The sequence below is a fragment of the Megascapheus bottae genome, chromosome 4 (assembly GCF_031878675.1).
Source record: "Megascapheus bottae isolate mThoBot1 chromosome 4, mThoBot2.hap1, whole genome shotgun sequence".
NCBI classification, from domain to species: Eukaryota; Metazoa; Chordata; class Mammalia; order Rodentia; family Geomyidae; genus Megascapheus; species Megascapheus bottae.
Window position 1 is genome coordinate 6,079,250 of NC_143512.1, and position 17,008 is coordinate 6,096,257.

At 37.2% G+C, this 17,008-nt stretch overlaps 1 protein-coding gene across 1 annotated transcript; it reads right to left on the reverse strand.

The window, feature by feature from the left end:
* Nucleotides 1-745: 745 nt before the first annotated feature.
* Nucleotides 746-14,502, reverse strand: LOC150063916 (serine protease inhibitor Kazal-type 6-like). Its single transcript, XM_090331082.1, has 5 exons — nt 14,445-14,502; nt 11,207-11,229; nt 4,915-4,986; nt 2,541-2,656; nt 746-791 (listed from the first exon to the last, which is right to left on the reverse strand). Exons 1-5 carry the CDS (start codon nt 14,500-14,502, stop codon nt 746-748), a joined length of 315 nt encoding a protein of 104 aa, XP_090187208.1.
* Nucleotides 14,503-17,008: the final 2,506 nt, after the last annotated feature.

Sequence of the window (17,008 nt, forward strand, 5' to 3'; positions counted from 1 at the left end):
TTTTCTTTGTTTTCCCTATAAAGTCAGGAGATAGAAACATCATCTTTATTTTTCAAATAAAAAAAAACTGATAAGCGAAGTCAAATGATTTGCCCAATGCCTAATGGCTTATATCAAGAATCATGATTCACATTATGGTCAATTTTAATGAGACACTATGCACTTTATCTTTTGGTTTTCCAGTCCTTAGTCTAAATGACTGTAAGACCAACATGTGGTCATATTACCAAAGTTTTTTTTATTATGTTAACAGAGAACAAAATGGATTTCCCCAGGATTCCACAGTGAGTCTTTTGTTGATTTCGATCAGTAACTTAGATATTTTGATCAAGTTTATAGTATGTCAACTTTTCTCTGTTACATCTGTATGTTTTCTTTTCTTATGATTTCTCTATTAGCATTCTTTAGTTGGGTGGCAGGGAGTTTAATTATGACAGTTCTATGTATGCATGCAATGTGTCTTGAGCAAAGTTCCTCCTCTTTGCTTTCTCTTCACCTTCTACTGACCAACAGCTATATATTGTCTTGAATTCAAAGTAAAAACATGATCCATGCTCCTGTAGAATTTACTTTATTCACAAGTAATTCAAGTGAAATAGACATATATTGATTGAACTACCCAAGGCCCAGACACTGAAGAAGGTATGCCTCTTTAAGTGTTAAGGGATTTGTCAGAGGAATGTAAAATCAGAGGTGAGGAAAAAAAGGAGAAGCTGGTGAGCCAGTACAATTCCCTGGCTTCAATTCAGCACGTTCCATGATGCTTCAGGTTAATCTTCCCATTGCTTTTCCTTAAAAAAAACAGAGACGAATATATATTCAATGTATTATCATAAAACTTTGCCTCAACAGTTAGCCAGGTTTGAATTGTTATTAACCAAAAGCCATCTGCATTTGAGTCAGGAGATTTCTATACTACTTTTCACTAGAGGTTGACTGTGTCAGACCATGACACCTATTCTAACTCTGGAAAATGAATTTAAACAAATCTCAGAGTTTTGATAAACATTGGACATTTTAGTGCCCATTCATCATTCTCAAATATCCATATACACATATGGATAAATATAAATATATATATACACATTTATATGAGTACATACACACAAATAGGAGGGAAGAATTTGAGGGAAAAGAGTAGCAAAGAGATTATAACATCATAGCTCTGTCCTGAAGGAAAATCTAACCAAATTTATAGGCATTGGACGTTTATATGTGTATATACCCACACTTATTTCCCCACTGATTCAAGTATCATACAACCTCACCTATGTTTGGTTGAGCAACATTTGATATTAATTATTCAGTTGTGTAGAAACACATCAATATGTTCATTTATATTGATATTATTGTGTGTGTGTGTTTGTGTTTGTGTGTGTGTGTGTGTGTGTGCGCGTGTGTGTGTGTTTGAATTCAAGCCTAAGAACATGCTGAACAGAATGTCTACCACTCAACTCATTCTACCAACCCCTTTTTCTCTGGTGATTTTGAGATGGGAACATCATGTTTTGCCTAGAACATGATGATATTTCATATTTCTACTGTGGTTCCCACTCTAGCTTGGATAATAAATATCTACCATTACACTGAGCTTTTTCTTTTGAGATGGCATATCTTACACACATTGTGACCAGAATGGCCTAGAAACCTGATCCTCCAGACCCCAGCACCCCAAGGGCCTGAGATGACAGGAAGGTACCAGAGCACCCCCTTCTCCGTAAAGATGGGCTCTCACAAGCTTTTCCCTGGCCTCATTCCTTCAGACCTCCACCCTCCATGTAGCTAGGATTGTAGGGGAAATCAGCAGTACCCTGTCCTTCATGTTGATATTTTAAATTAAAAAAAGATTATGTAGCACTTGAAAGGCTGTAAGAGAGAAAGGGGCACCTATAATCATAGCTACTCAGGAGGCAGGAATCTGAGGATCAGGATTCTAAGCCAGCTGTAGCAGAAAATCCTTGAGGTTCTTAGCTCCAATTAATCACAGAAGAAGATGGAAGTGGAGCTGCAGCTCAAGTGGTAGAGTGCTCACTTGGAGCCAAAGGAGCTCAGGAACAGTGCCCAGGACCAAAGATTAACCCCAGGACTGGCAAACAAAGCAAAAGAAAACTAAGACATGATTGTCAACTCAGTTGACAAAACAGAATGATGAAATTAACAGGTGGGTCAAAATGAAGGAAGAGAGTTACAGAAGTACATTAATGTGCATATGAAAATGGTAAGGAAATAAAAACTACCAAAAAGAAAAGTAGTCTTTTATCTGACTTATGTACCTATAACCACTCTGTACATTGCTTTTATAAGAAAAAAATTATAAAAAGGAAAAACTATCAAAACTATTAAATGTAAAAGTTATAAAATGCATGGTCCAAAACTTATCTAAACTGAATCAAAATTAACTACAAAGTAATTAAATTTCTGTATTCAAGAATTTGTTATGTGGGTATGCTGTGCTTTAGAGACACAGCTTGTGTGCGAGGTATGGGTACAGTTTTCTATAATACATGAAGGAAAGCAAGACACAGTAAGGAGATACTTACGCCATGGCTTTACAGAAGGCACATTTATTGCCATATGTCTGACCGTCAGAGCCACAGTGGGGGTTGGACTCCCGAGTGCAGAAGATCTTGGGATCACGAAACTCATCGCAGTTGATCTAAAAAGTGAGTGAAATCAGCGATGATGACATTGGTGAATGGCGGTAGAGTGGTGTTCCTTGCAATAGAAGTTCTGTACAGCAAACTTACGTTCTCTCTCTCTCTCTCTCTCTCTCTCTCTCTCTCTCTCTCTCTCTCTCTCTCTCTCTTTCTCACAGACACACACACACACACACACACACACACACACACACACACACACCCCAAATAAGTATCCTGGAATAGAAACTGGCTCTCTTCGTTTAAGTTAGATACTTAAACACTGGAAACACATGATAAGAAATGCATTATCTCACTGCATTCAGAAATTGAATGCTGCCAAAAGTAATACTTTTTCTCCAACACAGATTGTTCCAGTTGATAATAGTTGGGGTAGTTAAGTAACATTTGTGTTTTAACTGTACAAATGCAATAGTGCTGCTTATGCATTCTTATAAAATCATGTGTATAGTCTCTGTGGATGCCAATGGCTCATTTCTTATTTCTTGGAATCAAAGTTTGAATGCCTTCATGCTAACTTCCACTGTTTCAGATTCTGGAGGATAGTTTGAATTTTGGGGTCCACTTCATTGATTTAGTGCTGGCCGCAGAAACTGCTGTTTACGATTCTGGAGTTGCACTCAGTTTGTTCAAGAGCATTTGTCATGATCGATCAATAAATCCGGTCATGGGAAGATATGACAGCCACTGTGCTGGTGATACACCCTTTCAACTGCAGTGGTTTCTTAAAAATCATCTGGATGATACTGTCCACTGTTCTCTCAGTGGAGTGCATGTTTGTTTTGCAAATAGCATTGTGCCATTATTTCCAGGATGCTTAGCAATACGGACTGAAAGTGAAACCCTCCAAAAACTATCTGAGTGTAATGACTTGATTTACCCTTTTACAAGTTCCATGAAAATAATATTATTCATTTTTATCAGATGAGCCTAGGGGAATCCCTAAGAAATATATTGAGTGACATTAAGAGATGGTTCCCAGATGTTTTTCTGGGACATTAACTAGCCTATCAATTACCAGTTCAGAATTTCCAACAGTTTACTGTAGCTGATTTCTAATAGATCCCCCTGAAGAAAATTGCCATCTCTCACTTGGTATTTATAGTCAAGACACTTAGACTTCCTTAAAATGGCTTTAATTTCTGAGAGCTCGATAGTTCTAACACACAGCATAAGAACAATATGTATCCCAGTCATCTACTATAGATGCCAACTACAAGTCCTTTTTTGATTTGTATGAAATGAGTATAATTTAGCTGCTTTCACCAGAAAACAGAGACAGAAACGTATATAGCAGACAGGTTAACTGGCTTAGCTATAGAAGAATGCTGTTCTCTATGTCTGGTCATAAAGTCATACTTTATACACACAATGCTTATTTCTAAAACAGTGTTTTAAAGCAATGTGTAAACATGAAAAATCACCTAAATGCTAGCAAAATATTATATACTGACAGAGGTCTAATGGTTTGCCTGGGAAAGTTTTCCATGAAGAGTCATATAATTATGTCACAGAATTAACACATCTATCATTTTTTTTTGATTCCTGAGATTATAGACTGCCCATTGAGACTTAGCTTCTCATTCTAGTGAAGACAAATGATGTGTTCACTTACTACCTAGGCTCCTAATTTTCCTATGTCCCTGAAAGAAACTTCCATCTTCTCATGCTACTGCTCCAACAGCATGTTGTTGTTGGTCATGGGGCTTGAACTAGGCCTGGGCACTGTCCCTGAGCTCTTCAGCTCAAGGCTACCACCCTACCCTGAGCCAAGCCTCACTTCCCTTTTTTGGGAGATTAGTTGGACATAAGAGTCTCAGATCCTTTTGTGCCTGGGATGGCTTTGAACTTTGATCCTCAGATCTCAGCCTCCTGAGTAGCTAGGGCAATCTTTCTTTTAAATCTTCCAATGGAGTGAAGACTGAAAATTCTGAACAACAGAATAAGGCACAAAGAACAGTTGTTTATTTTCCTCTAAAAATGTATGAAGCCTATATTTAAATCATTAATGTAAGTATTTACAGGTTCCCTTCATTTATAACTGCAGTGTTGATAAGGTTTCACTAATTCCCACAACTTTGCCTGCTAGTCAGCTGGAAAGGAATTATCTGCATTAGAGAGGCAGAGAAGACCACCACAGTACAGTATATGGCCTTCACCACAGTGGGAAAAGGGCAGTCCACATGAGAGTTAAGCACAGGCCAGTTCCACCTAGTGTCTTATCTCCACCAAGAAAAGAAACAAGAAAGTCTCTTACTTGAAAGATATTCCTTAAGCCACCTCTCCCTGGCTTTCGGCCCTCTGATCTTGTGATCCAGCCTCTTTTGTCCTTTGAAAAGCAGATATGGAAGCGGACTTGGTGGAGAGCATTCATTTTGTGAATTTCCAGAACCCACCCTGCCTCCCCAAAGCCACTTCTCTACTTCTCCAGTACCCTAGAAAGAGGCTAGGAGGGACAAATGCTTTCAATAAATAAAAATGGAACCAATTAGCTGACATATGAGCAAAGACTGCTTTAGTACAGACATTTCGCATTGTTAGCTGAATGATCCTTGAAGAGAGTGGAGAATCATGTAATAGAACTTGCTGTTTCATTGATATTTGTCCTACCTTGCAATAATGATGTCTAGGTTCCTTACACACACACACACACACACACACACACACACACACACACACACACACACACACACACACACACGAGATATACCCTGTTCCTGAATTCCAGGGAACAATTGTGGTCATATGAAAGTTGAAGAGAGTGTAAATTTGAAATTGTTCTAAACCATGTGTATAGAAAGTAACTTCAGTTCTCCTAATCAAAGCATTGAAATACATATGTAACATAGACAAAATAGTCTAGGCTAGCACACTAGGTGATCTCTAATTTTTTTTTTCTTCTAACTTTAGTGGTCCCAGAATTTTCAGTGATTACTCTGTGAAATAGTTGCCATACAGTTCTGTGTTCTTAGTTAGTCATTGCTTGAGAGAAAGAGCAACTGTTGTCTTTTCCCTTTACATCTAGTGTCCTCTGCAAAGAGAAATTTAAGCATGCAGAATGGGGTCCGAAAAGGCTGTCCCAATTTGGGGAGGAGAGGAGGTGATAATGGATTTGCAGAATTATCCAGGTTCTGCTTAGTGAACAGAAAGAAGCCTCAGCTCTTACAATGTCAGGAAGTGGGAGATTAAAAGTTCTTCATGTCATGGCTTTCTTTGCCTCGATTTCCTCTCTTCTTTTACACTTTTATTGTGGATTCTTGGATGAAATCTAAATGTTTGCTTTAGTGAAAGCAAGAATACTAGACTGAGGATGAAGGGAGATTACATCTTCTTTAGCAATTCATGTGGAGAGCCACATTTAATTAAGCTAATTGAAAAGTTTGTCATTGTGCTGTAATGCCAACAGCTGTCCTGTTGATGGAATTAGGCTGATCTGAGTTTGAATTTTGCTTCTCTTAGTTTGTAGATTACTTATTACTTCCTTACTCTGAGTTTATATTTCTACATATCCCCCAGGGGATGAGTAAAAGCTATCTAGTCAGACTGCAGTAATGAAAAATTTATATCAAGTACCATGTGGAAGATTTATACTATAAACACCAACCATGTATGATATATTTGTTACATTGTAAAATGTTTGGAGCTCATTATTATTTATCCTATTGTAATGAGATTTTTTTTATGTTGCTTAGATTGGTGATGGACTCGATAAAAAAATTCCATTCATCTCCTTTGTTTCTCTAGCTTTAGACTACTGCTAGGTAGAACACATGGACTATGTCCAGTGTATAGTATTGCTTTGATCCCTTGTGGATGCTCAGAGAACTACATCTTCTAAAATGTGGAACAGAATGATATATTTAAGTAGGAAGATTGGCGGGTTTGTTAATCAACTGAACAAACTCACTACTGAAATGGCTGTAAACTAAAAACTTAGCATAGTTAACATTTTATTTTAAAATGTTATATTTCTAAATTAAAGATAATGGGAATTTGTGAATGATGGCCCTTCATTTTTCTTTCCCTCTTTTCAGACAAATAGTAGTTACATTCTCCCATTAGTCCTATTCTGTGTGGTACAGGTTTTCTTGTTCTTGAGCTCCTGCTTTCATACCACTTCTATTCTGCCATAATTGCTCTGACAATGATTCCTCTCATACCTGAGGAATGTAACTGTAACCCATCTATAAATTAACTCAACAATATAAAAGAACAGAAAAAAAATGATAGAGCTTAGGGATGTCCTCAAATATATGGAGATTTATGAGAAGGAAGATGCTTAGTGTTTGTGTGGAGACGGTAAACAGGAGGAGGGGATGGGCCAACATTTATCTTGGCTTCTAGGACTATTTCCAGTTTCATGTAAGTTCATTCTTTTCAATAAAAATCATTGGTTTGTTAAATGTAAAAAATGATTCCTTTCCAACTACTATTGACAATTTATATAATGTTCATGATTTCCTTATAGCGTGTGCTATATTGGGTCACTCCAAATTGTTGGGAATGCCTAGATTAAAAAAATAATGTCAGTTCTCTGGTTCTCCATGGTTTATTTTTCTTTCGTTGTCATCTTTCCTTCTTTAGCATTAATTATACTGATCATTTTCAAAGTGGTTCATTCACATGATTTTTTTCTAAGAATGCATATTTTCCAAACAATACTAATAAGCCTCACTTCTTTTTGAGTTTTTGTTATAACTCAAATTCGAATTCCTGAATGTGAGAGTACATAAAATATCAATAGCCAACAATTTGATCCACATGTAAGAATTATTTGTATATAAACACAATTTATGAATTATATGTATATAAACATAATTCATCTTTTACCCTAGTACTGGGGTTTGAACACAGGACCTCACTTTGGTTTGGTCAAGTTTTTTCTTCTGTTCTCTTTGAAGAGGAGTGTCTCAATGAATTGTCCAACTTTGCACTACTTGATTTTCAAATTTTAATCTCCTTAATCACGATGATAATAGGTGTGAGCTACCAATGCCTGACTATATTCCTTTATGGTTCCCTCTCTACTAACATTTCCATTCTTCATGACAACAGAGTTCTTCAGAGTTCCGGCTGGAATTCAGACTAAAACACTACTTCCATTGTTAATTTCTTTATCTCTCTTTGCCTCAATTCTTCTTTACTAACTCCAATATACTTTCACCAAGACTTAGCTTCCTTCCTTTTTCAACTTCCTTCCTTCCTTCCTTCCTTCCTTCCTTCCTTCCTTCCTTCCTTCCTTCCTTCCTTTCTTCCTTCTTTCCTTTCTTCCTTCTTTCCTTCCTTCCTTCCCTTTCCTTTCTTCATCAGTACTGGGGTTTGAATATATGGCCTTGGGCTTGCTAAGATGGCATTGTATCACCTAAGCCAAGCCTTCAGCCCCATTTTGGTTATTTTTAAATTCACTCCCTGAATACCTCTGGACTGAGCCATGATCTGCCTACTTTAGGCTTTCTGTAATTTCGGGGCTCGCAGGTGCAAATCCTGCGGTGCAGCAGCACTCCATGCAGGTGGAGTCTTGCAGACTTCGATGCTCAGGGTCACCTGGAATGTGAGCCCTTGAAGGGTCAGCCTCAACTTGGGGTGACAGATACATGCCACTGTGCCCAGCTATAAAAGGGTTCTTCTTTGCTTGTGCTGGTTTTGGATACTATGTGGCTAGGATTACAGGTGTAAGCTACCAGCTCAACCACTATTTTCTGATCCAATAGAACAAGTTCTGTCCTTTCTGCCTCCTTTCCTTTTGGTTTCAACTCCTTGCATGGGTTATATTTAAAACAATGGTTATCTTGTCTGTTTTCTTTGCTGTGAAAGTAATGGGGCTAATAATTGCCAATGCAAATTTGTTTAGAAAATTACATTATCAACATTTTGGCAGCCACTGTATGCAGACTATTGCTCACTCAGCATCCCCCCCCCCCCCCCGCCACACTGTGGATTCCATGGGAGTGGAAGTTCTGCTGTGGTTAAGTTGTGGATGCTGGGTAAGAATATCAAGCTGCGTTTAGTCTGCCAATACATTAATTTGAAGTAAAAATGAAGTGGATAAAGAAGATTCAAAAAGCCCCAAATTACTCCAATCATGGAGGCTTACTTTACTATTTAAAAACACCCTCTTCATCATAAAAACACAAGAAGAAATTCAGTAATCCCAAAACACCTTGTAGAGGAAATTGGACCCTTATCGGCCTTTGAGAGGTCTGATCTGTCCTCTTTAAGCCAGACTGGTCCTTTCCACACTTCCCTAGGGATATGGCCCCTGAACACAGAGCAGAGTCTGAGGAAAAAAGAAAACATGGATGGCAAAGCAGTAATTAAAACAGCATCATTTATTCAGAACAAAGGACTGGCTGTTTCTAGACTGTCTTCCACACGTTCCTTGTTATTATGCAACAATTTAATAAAGGGTTCGTGACGCTAAGTAGTCATTTAATGTTCCTATTGTCATTGTGTTGTTGAATGTGCCTCCTTGGTGTAGTCTCAATTTGGCAACAGATTACTCATTTATATTTAAAAGGAAAGTTTTACTTAGAATATGCGTTCCTAATGGCTGGGAACATGCTTAATGTTTGACTTGAATAATATTTTGAATGGGAAGATTTTAGAAGAACTATAATTTGGATGGATGACTATAATCTCCCATAAGCTGTTTTCAGTGTGGAGATTTGGAAATCTGGAAAGAATGACTTGTGCATTAGGGAAATCTAATAAGAATGATTTCCTTCTGAAGCCTTAGCTGGAGCGGCCTTTGGTATACTCTCAATGTGAGCTCCAGCTGTCTCCAGATGCCCAGAATAGGAAGGGGAGTGTCTATGTGAATCAGAAGCAGTCCTTCTGATTCTTTGTGTTTGATGGAGGAGAAACCACAGTTTTGGCAGAAGAGATGTGGCTCATAATGGTTCAAATATTTAGTGCAGGGAGATGCTTTAAAAGTCAGGGAATCCAACCCTTTATGTTAAACAAACAAGCCACTCAGGTGGTTCAGATCTGAGAATCGCAGTTCAAAGTCAGCCTGGGAGATAATTCCCTGAGATTCTTATTTTTGTATAGCTCAAGTAGTAAAATACCAGCTTTGAGCAAAAAGCCAAGCAAGAACTAAAGGCCCAATTTCAAGCCCCAATATAAGCACACAGAGAAAAGAAAAGATTTAGGAAAGAAAGCAATGAGAAAGAAAGAGGCATTGCCTACATCACACACAGGAAGTTAGCGTGTGCATTTTGACCCATTGTCTGACTCCAGAGCCAGTGTTTCTTGGTACTGCTTGCTTCAGGCTACATACAAAAAAGTTTGAAGATTTTATTCTCTCTGAATAAGTAACAACTTAGAATGTAATTCCAAGTTCCTTATCCTTGCAATTATTATTCAGTGTCATATCAAGGCATATCATGGCAGAATCTCAGATGACCCAGAATCAAGACAATTATAAGACTTTAAAGAATGCGAATCCAACGAAGGTAAGAGAATTGTATGTAACTGACAAAACTTAGCTTAAATGTCACAGTTGTGACATGTGTAATTGTTATATATGTAATGGATAAGAAGCATGTTGATGGAGTCATATAATTTGCTGTGTGAGCTTTTTTTTATACAGAAGCCAATTTTAAGTTATAACTTATCATATAGCAATAAAAAGTGCATGTCTTAAACACATCCACCTATACAGGTAGTTCACTGGGAGGTATCACCAACTGTAGGATACACCTTAATTTCTAATACGTTAATTTTATTTTAAAAGCTTATGTAATATAATATTTGGGGGTTGGAAAATATTTGTCATTGCCCGCAGTTTGGAAAGTGACAACTAGCAAGCATTTTGGACACACCAAGGCAAAAAATGTAAACAAAGAAATAAGTACCAGGATTAATTTGAACTGTTCAATATGGGCACAGGATCAGAGTAGCACCACATACAGTATGTATTTTCCAGATTTAGATAATTAAATCAAGAAAGGTAACAAAAGTTATTGATTGAAATTAGAACCAAGGAAACCCAACAATGAAGAAATTAAATTAATGACCATCTATATATTCTCCACACAGAACATTAACCAAGTTCTCTTCTAAATTATTATTTCTAAAACTGATAGCATTGTCTTAAATACCTTAGAAGCTATTCAGCAGTAATTGATAGAAATTCTCTAGTAACTTTTATAATTTCCCCATTGTTTCCATAATTTCATTCATGAAATGAGTATTTGTTCTGCAAGTTAAATACTATTTAAATTTTATGATGTGAACAACAGGATGCCAATGAAATCTGCTCTTCTTTTGGTAAAAGTATTGCATTTGGCTTACTTTTTATTCGTGTACATTAATAGTAAGTAAGGGTTTTCACTGTGATAATTCCATCACGTTTAGGCTCTTTTGAATTGAAAATGGTATACTCATAGAAGAATTTTAGTTTAAACATTATTGTTTCAGTGAACATTTGTATTGACCTTACCTGTTCATTGTTTTTGCCCTTTTATTGCATACACAAACCTCATGTGGGCAAAGAAAAATCAGCTAAGCACATTCTGCTCAGAAGAAATGGATAAAAATACACTCACCTGCCCTCCTTGACTGTAGACATCTGAAAAGGAAATATAAAATCCAAACACTGTAACTCAGGAATGTGAGAACGTGAGATTTACACACTTAATACATCTTCATACTTCTTTCTGGTTCTGGGTTGTGTCAGGAGGTTACACTGTTCTGTTTGATGGTTTACCTCTGTTTACCATGAAGGGAACAGTAGGAACTTGGAAAGTTATGTAAGGACCTAGCCCACAAAACTACAATATTTGTTATGGATTAGGGTGAGGGGGCACAAAATGGCTTAAGGTTCTGGAAATTTATGATGCAGTTCTGGCTCAATCATTGGTTTACTGAGGAACAACCGAATTGCCTCTGGTCTCATTTTGGAGACGCTGTGTTAGGCAGTTTCCTCTGACACTGGCTTTGAGTCTGTGCAGTTCCTCTCACAAGTGCTTGTTTCAGGCAGTTGGAGAATTTTGCAATTTGTTCACTGAATTAGATTTGCTCTTTGGCCCTTTACCTACGAACACAATTTCAAAACCATAAGGCCAAATCCATTCTTTTCTATGCAGGATTTCCTCCTTCTACATTTCCACAAGTTTGTGAGAAAGGAGTCTTTTTCTTACTCCCTTAATATGAATGCCTGCCATTTTAGATTGTGACTAATTAGCTTAAATGATTTCAAATAGTGAGGCAGTGAAACTCCTAGGTTCAATTTTGGCACAGCTGCTATGTTCTCTGGCCATTTCTGTGGAGCTTGTATCATAGAAACACCACTTACATGTAAGCTCAAGGCTGCCTCATTGAGGAAGAGAGTGGACTTACGATATCCATCTCCAGTGCCAGCCAGTGCTTGGGGAAGATACTGAAAATGTCTCAAGGCAAAACCATAATAAGTGAGGATAAGGAGAGAACAAGACTTTAAATTGTAAAAGAACCTGTGTCATCATTTCTAGCATCATTGTTTGCTAGCCAATAGAGGAGTGTTCACTATAAAAACAGATTGCTTGGCCACATGCAGTGGCTAGTGCCTGTAATCCAGCTACTCCACAGAGGTTGAGAAGACCACGGTTCATGGCAAGCCCAGGCAAATAAGTGAGATTAAATATCAACATCAACAGAGGAAAGGTGAGTGAGGTGGTACTATGCAGAAAGCAGAAGTAGGAGGATGTAATGCTGGCTGGCTGGACAAAAGAACCCACCACCACCACCATCATCATAATCATCATCATCAACATCAGGGTTCGGGGTATTGTTCAAATAGCAGAAATTGTTAGCATATCTACCTAACGAACAGAAAGTCTTGAGTTTCAACATCATTACTGCCAAAATAGAAATAAAATAGAAATAAATGAAATAAAAATAAGGATTCTTCAGATGAACTCTTAAAAATTGTATGATATAAAACCTGACAAGCCCTGGGATTCCATTCTTTTGCAAACATCCTCAGTGAATTTTATGATCAGGGAAAAAAACCACTACAATTTTCAGTCCGATGTCCACTATGAAAGATCTGTGAGTAGATGAGGAAAGATTTGCTCAACATCTTTTAGCTTAAAAAATGGCAAAAGCAGAAGGAAGATGATTAACTATAATATCTAGGTCCAATTCTGTTGTTTTCATCAACTATGAAAATATGGAAATACGGAGTTATGGAAATAATACAAGGTGTTTGTTGAACACCTGCTCTGTGAGGCCCTTTGTATACATCTCATAGGCTTTTCCATTTTGAATTAGTCCTTCTGTAAAGGCTTCTTATAGGAGGGAGCCTCAGAAAGGTCACCTTGAGATGAAAGTGCTGGGAATGAGCTTCGTTTGGGGCGTTCTACAGGTGGCCCCTGGGCACCAAGTCCCTCCCACGTGACATCTATCACATCTACGAAGTATCCACAATTGATGCTTTTGATATTTCAGTCACCCAGATCTTGGTAAAGATCAGTTCATCAGTGCAAAGAAATGCTGAACAAGAAAGTAAATGACTACAGAGACTATGGTTGTTGCAACTGTATTTTAAGATGTCTGATCTTTTTCTGGCAGCTCAGCAACTTATTGGACTACCAGTTTGAATTGTTTGATTTTACTACGCAACCTTACTGCATTGTATCATGGTACTCTTTTTATGATTTTTAAAACATTTTGAGTGGTTGTGTTTATACAAAGTTGATCAGTTACAACAAATGATATTCTCTATAAGGTCAAGGTTATAAAAATTATTTGTTACATATTCAGCTTTAAATTCTTAGCAAAATCCATGTGCTGTTCACACAGATGATTTTACACAGGAGAGAATATTTCAGAGAAATGAGTTATTTATTTCATTATATAATTACTGGGAGAGATAGGACTGAGACTTGGGGACACACACTCTTGTGAGCACTTTGCCCCTAAAATATAATATCATAGATTAATGCAGGATAAAATATACTTATACACACACATACACATATACACATATGCTGGTCATATAGATGACCACAATAACCAGAAATGATTCTTTTCATCTTCAGCTGGAAAACATCACTTCCAAGTATGAGTGCTAGATGCATCACTCTAATTGATAAAATTACATTACTTCTAGTTAATGTGCTATATTTTCCTGTTTAAATAATTAATTTCTCAGTTTCTTCAACCAAAAGTTCAAGAACTTCTTTTCAAGAATTTCCTCACTAAGTTTATATTTTCCCCTTGTTTCAATTTTTAATTACTTGAGTCCTTTTGTAGATAACTAATGGCAGGATAGCTTAGTGCTATTTTGCAAAGGCAAGATTAATGCTGAAATCTTTATGTAATTCAGTTAACTCAATTTCTTGACTAGTTCTTTAGAATAAGCAGCATGTTGAATGTCTACAAGATCTGGTTTCAAATTCCAAATTCCATTTACTTGTGTGAGTCTCTTGGCAATTTTCTTAACTGTGTCTCATGCAGAACAGGGATTTGAATTCCTTTCCAAGAGATGATATATGTCATACCATGCCTAGAACAAAGTATATGCTTAAAAATGACAATTAGACAATAATTTTATCACCATGACCATCACTGTCATCATCACAATCATTACAATCATGATTGTGATAATTTGTATTTTATATTGTTGTGATGGTCTCCCTTTTATATCAAAGTTATTATAATTTTGAGACAACCTGGAGAACTACATTTTCACCTAGATATGGAACCAACCCAGATGTCCCTCAGTTGATGAGTGGATCAACAAGACGTGGTATTTATACACAATAAAAATGAGATGTTAATTTTAAGGAAAAAAAAACTCACCTGAGAACATGCAGAAAAGAGCCAGAGAGAGGAGCACAAAGACACCTGCTATTTTCATGGTGTCAGTTAGCTCACTCAGATCAAGGCTGCTTAGCTTAGCTTGGGTTCTTCTGTCAAGAAACTTCTCAGAAAGCACTAACGCACATATTCACACACACACACATATATACGAGAGACAACATAAGGAGAATTGAGATCTAATCTCCACCTTCTTTTATAAACAATCACCTTCTAAAACCATATACAGTCCTATACACTTTCGGTATTTATGGGGACCTGTCACAAGTTAGGGAAATGTTTTATGCTCCCCATCAATCTTAAAAATGAGGACAATTATGCGAGTCGCACCTTAGATCGTAGTAGAGGATGTCATTTGCTGCTAGTAACCTATATTTGCCTAACAACCAATACATCCTCCCTGCTCTTCATACTAAGGCTTCTCTTCATTAAAGTTATGACTCACACGTTCCGCTTGCTGGCTATGCTCTTTTCCAGGCAGGTCCTATGTGATGTGGACAAGATGAATAACCAGAGGGATGGAACTTCTGGGCGGAACATGGATTTTCTACATCATCTAAGGTGTACTTAAAGCAGGGGGGATATTCTAGAATGTTTCCAGAATTTCCTCAGCACAAAATTTCCTACTTACTGTTTGAATCACGATGCACTCAAATACCAGTGATCGGAAAGTGTTGAGTCACCATGTATGAGCAATTTGCTATATCCTCCTTATTTAATTAAATTCTTTGATTCCAGCTGGGCACCAGTGGGTTATAGCTGTACTATGAGCGACTAGAGACTGAGACTGTGAGGCTCACCATTTAAGGCCAGCTCTGGCATCCCTGCTCAATCAATAGCTGTGTGCTATGTTACACTTGTGTAGGAGGGTGAGAGTTGGAGGATTATGTTTCCCACATTGGTCTGCTGAAAAGTTCATGAGATTCTATCTCTACAGAAAGAGCATGGATATGGTGGTTTGCATGTGACTGAAAGCCTAAAATAGCTGAATCATGGTCTAGTCATGTGCCCATGCAGAAAGTGAGATTCTTTTAAAAAAAATTACTGGTATTAAAAGGGGCTGCATGGCTGACAGCAGTGGTAGAAAGATTCTCTACCAATCTCCGAACTTTGAATTAAGATACCACTCCCTAGAACTGCTGAGGAAAAAAAAATGGTTTCAAAGTATATTGGTTCATACTTCTAACCTCAGCACTGGGGAGGCTATAGCAGGAGGGTTCTATTTTTAATGCCAGCCTGGGCTACGTTGCAAACTCTGAATCAAAATAAAATATTTCAAATGTGAGAGGGTAGGAGGACAGAAAAAAGTAGGAATGAATTTGATCAGTTAGTGTTTGTGTGCATGCAATTATGACACTGGAGGCCATACATATTGCACAATTAATATACACTAATAAAAATGTTAGGAAAAAGTCATAGAATTGGGTATTTAAAATGAGCAATAGTTAATACTTGCAAAATTAAAAGCAGCTATATTAGAGACATTTAAGTTTGCATCTTGCAGAAAAACATTTTTCATATGTTAGGAACCTCATAATGGTCACAGCTAATGTAGTTGATAGATCCAAGGGAAGAATGCCATAACTCCTTTCTGTAAAGGATAAAAATGATTAAGAAAGAAAGGTTAGAGCCTGGAATCTGAGCTACTCAGAAGTGTAGATTGATGTTTGAAGCCAGCTGTAGCAGAACAGTCAATAAAACTTTCATCTTGAATTACCTGGAAAAAACTGGAAAAGGATGCATGGCTCAGGTGGTAAATAGAGGGCTACCTTGAGTGAAAAGCCAATTGAGAGCACGAGACTGAGTTCAAACCCCACAACTGCTGTGTGTGCATGTGCGCGCGAGCATGTACACACACACACACACACACACACACACACACACACACACACACACACACACACAGTATTGATAATGAGAGTCTGTCTTCAAACATAATATAAATACCATGAAAAAAATGTAGCAAGTTAAAATACGAAATGACTGTGTAAAGTGTATCCTGTGGAAAGAAAAGATTAGTGCAATTTATGTATATGTAAGTCACAAGTAATCAGGTAAAACAATTAACTTTCTTTTACAGTAGTTGCCTTGAGGGGCCAGGAGTGTGGCCTTGTGGTAGAGAGTACTTGCCTAGCATATACAAAGCCCTTAGTTCACTTACTAGGTACCACATACACAGAAAAAGCCAGAAGTGATGCTGTGACTCTAGTTGCAGAGCACTAGTCTTGAGCAAAAAGTGTCCAAGGACAGTGCCCAGGTCTTATGTTCAAGCTCCAGGACTGGTAAAAAAAAATAAATGAATAAAGTAGTTGCTTTGAGAACTTATACACACAATTCACGTATTTGTTTATATAAGAGATTTGCTTTCATATTAGAATTATTTGCTTTTAAAATGTTTCCTATGTCTCAAAGTTATATCAATTTTATGTTTGAAAATACTAAGTATATTTTATTGACTTTGACAATCAATTTTGAATAAAATGGATGACTTTGATATAAATAATCATTGTCTTTTTACTGCTTCTCTGTTAATTAAGAAAAAAATG

Coding starts and splice junctions, on each gene's coding strand:
- LOC150063916 (XM_090331082.1), bottom strand. CDS start 14,502: ATGAAAATAGCAGGTGTCTTTGTGCTCCTCTCTCTGGCTCTTTTCTGC. Junction 11,230..14,444: donor TCTTTTCTGCATGTTCTCAG/GTGAGTTTTTTT, acceptor TTTCCTTTTCAG/ATGTCTACAGTCAAGGAGGG. Junction 792..2,540: donor GCCTTCTGTAAAGCCATGGC/GTAAGTATCTCC, acceptor GTTTTTTTTAAG/GAAAAGCAATGGGAAGATTA.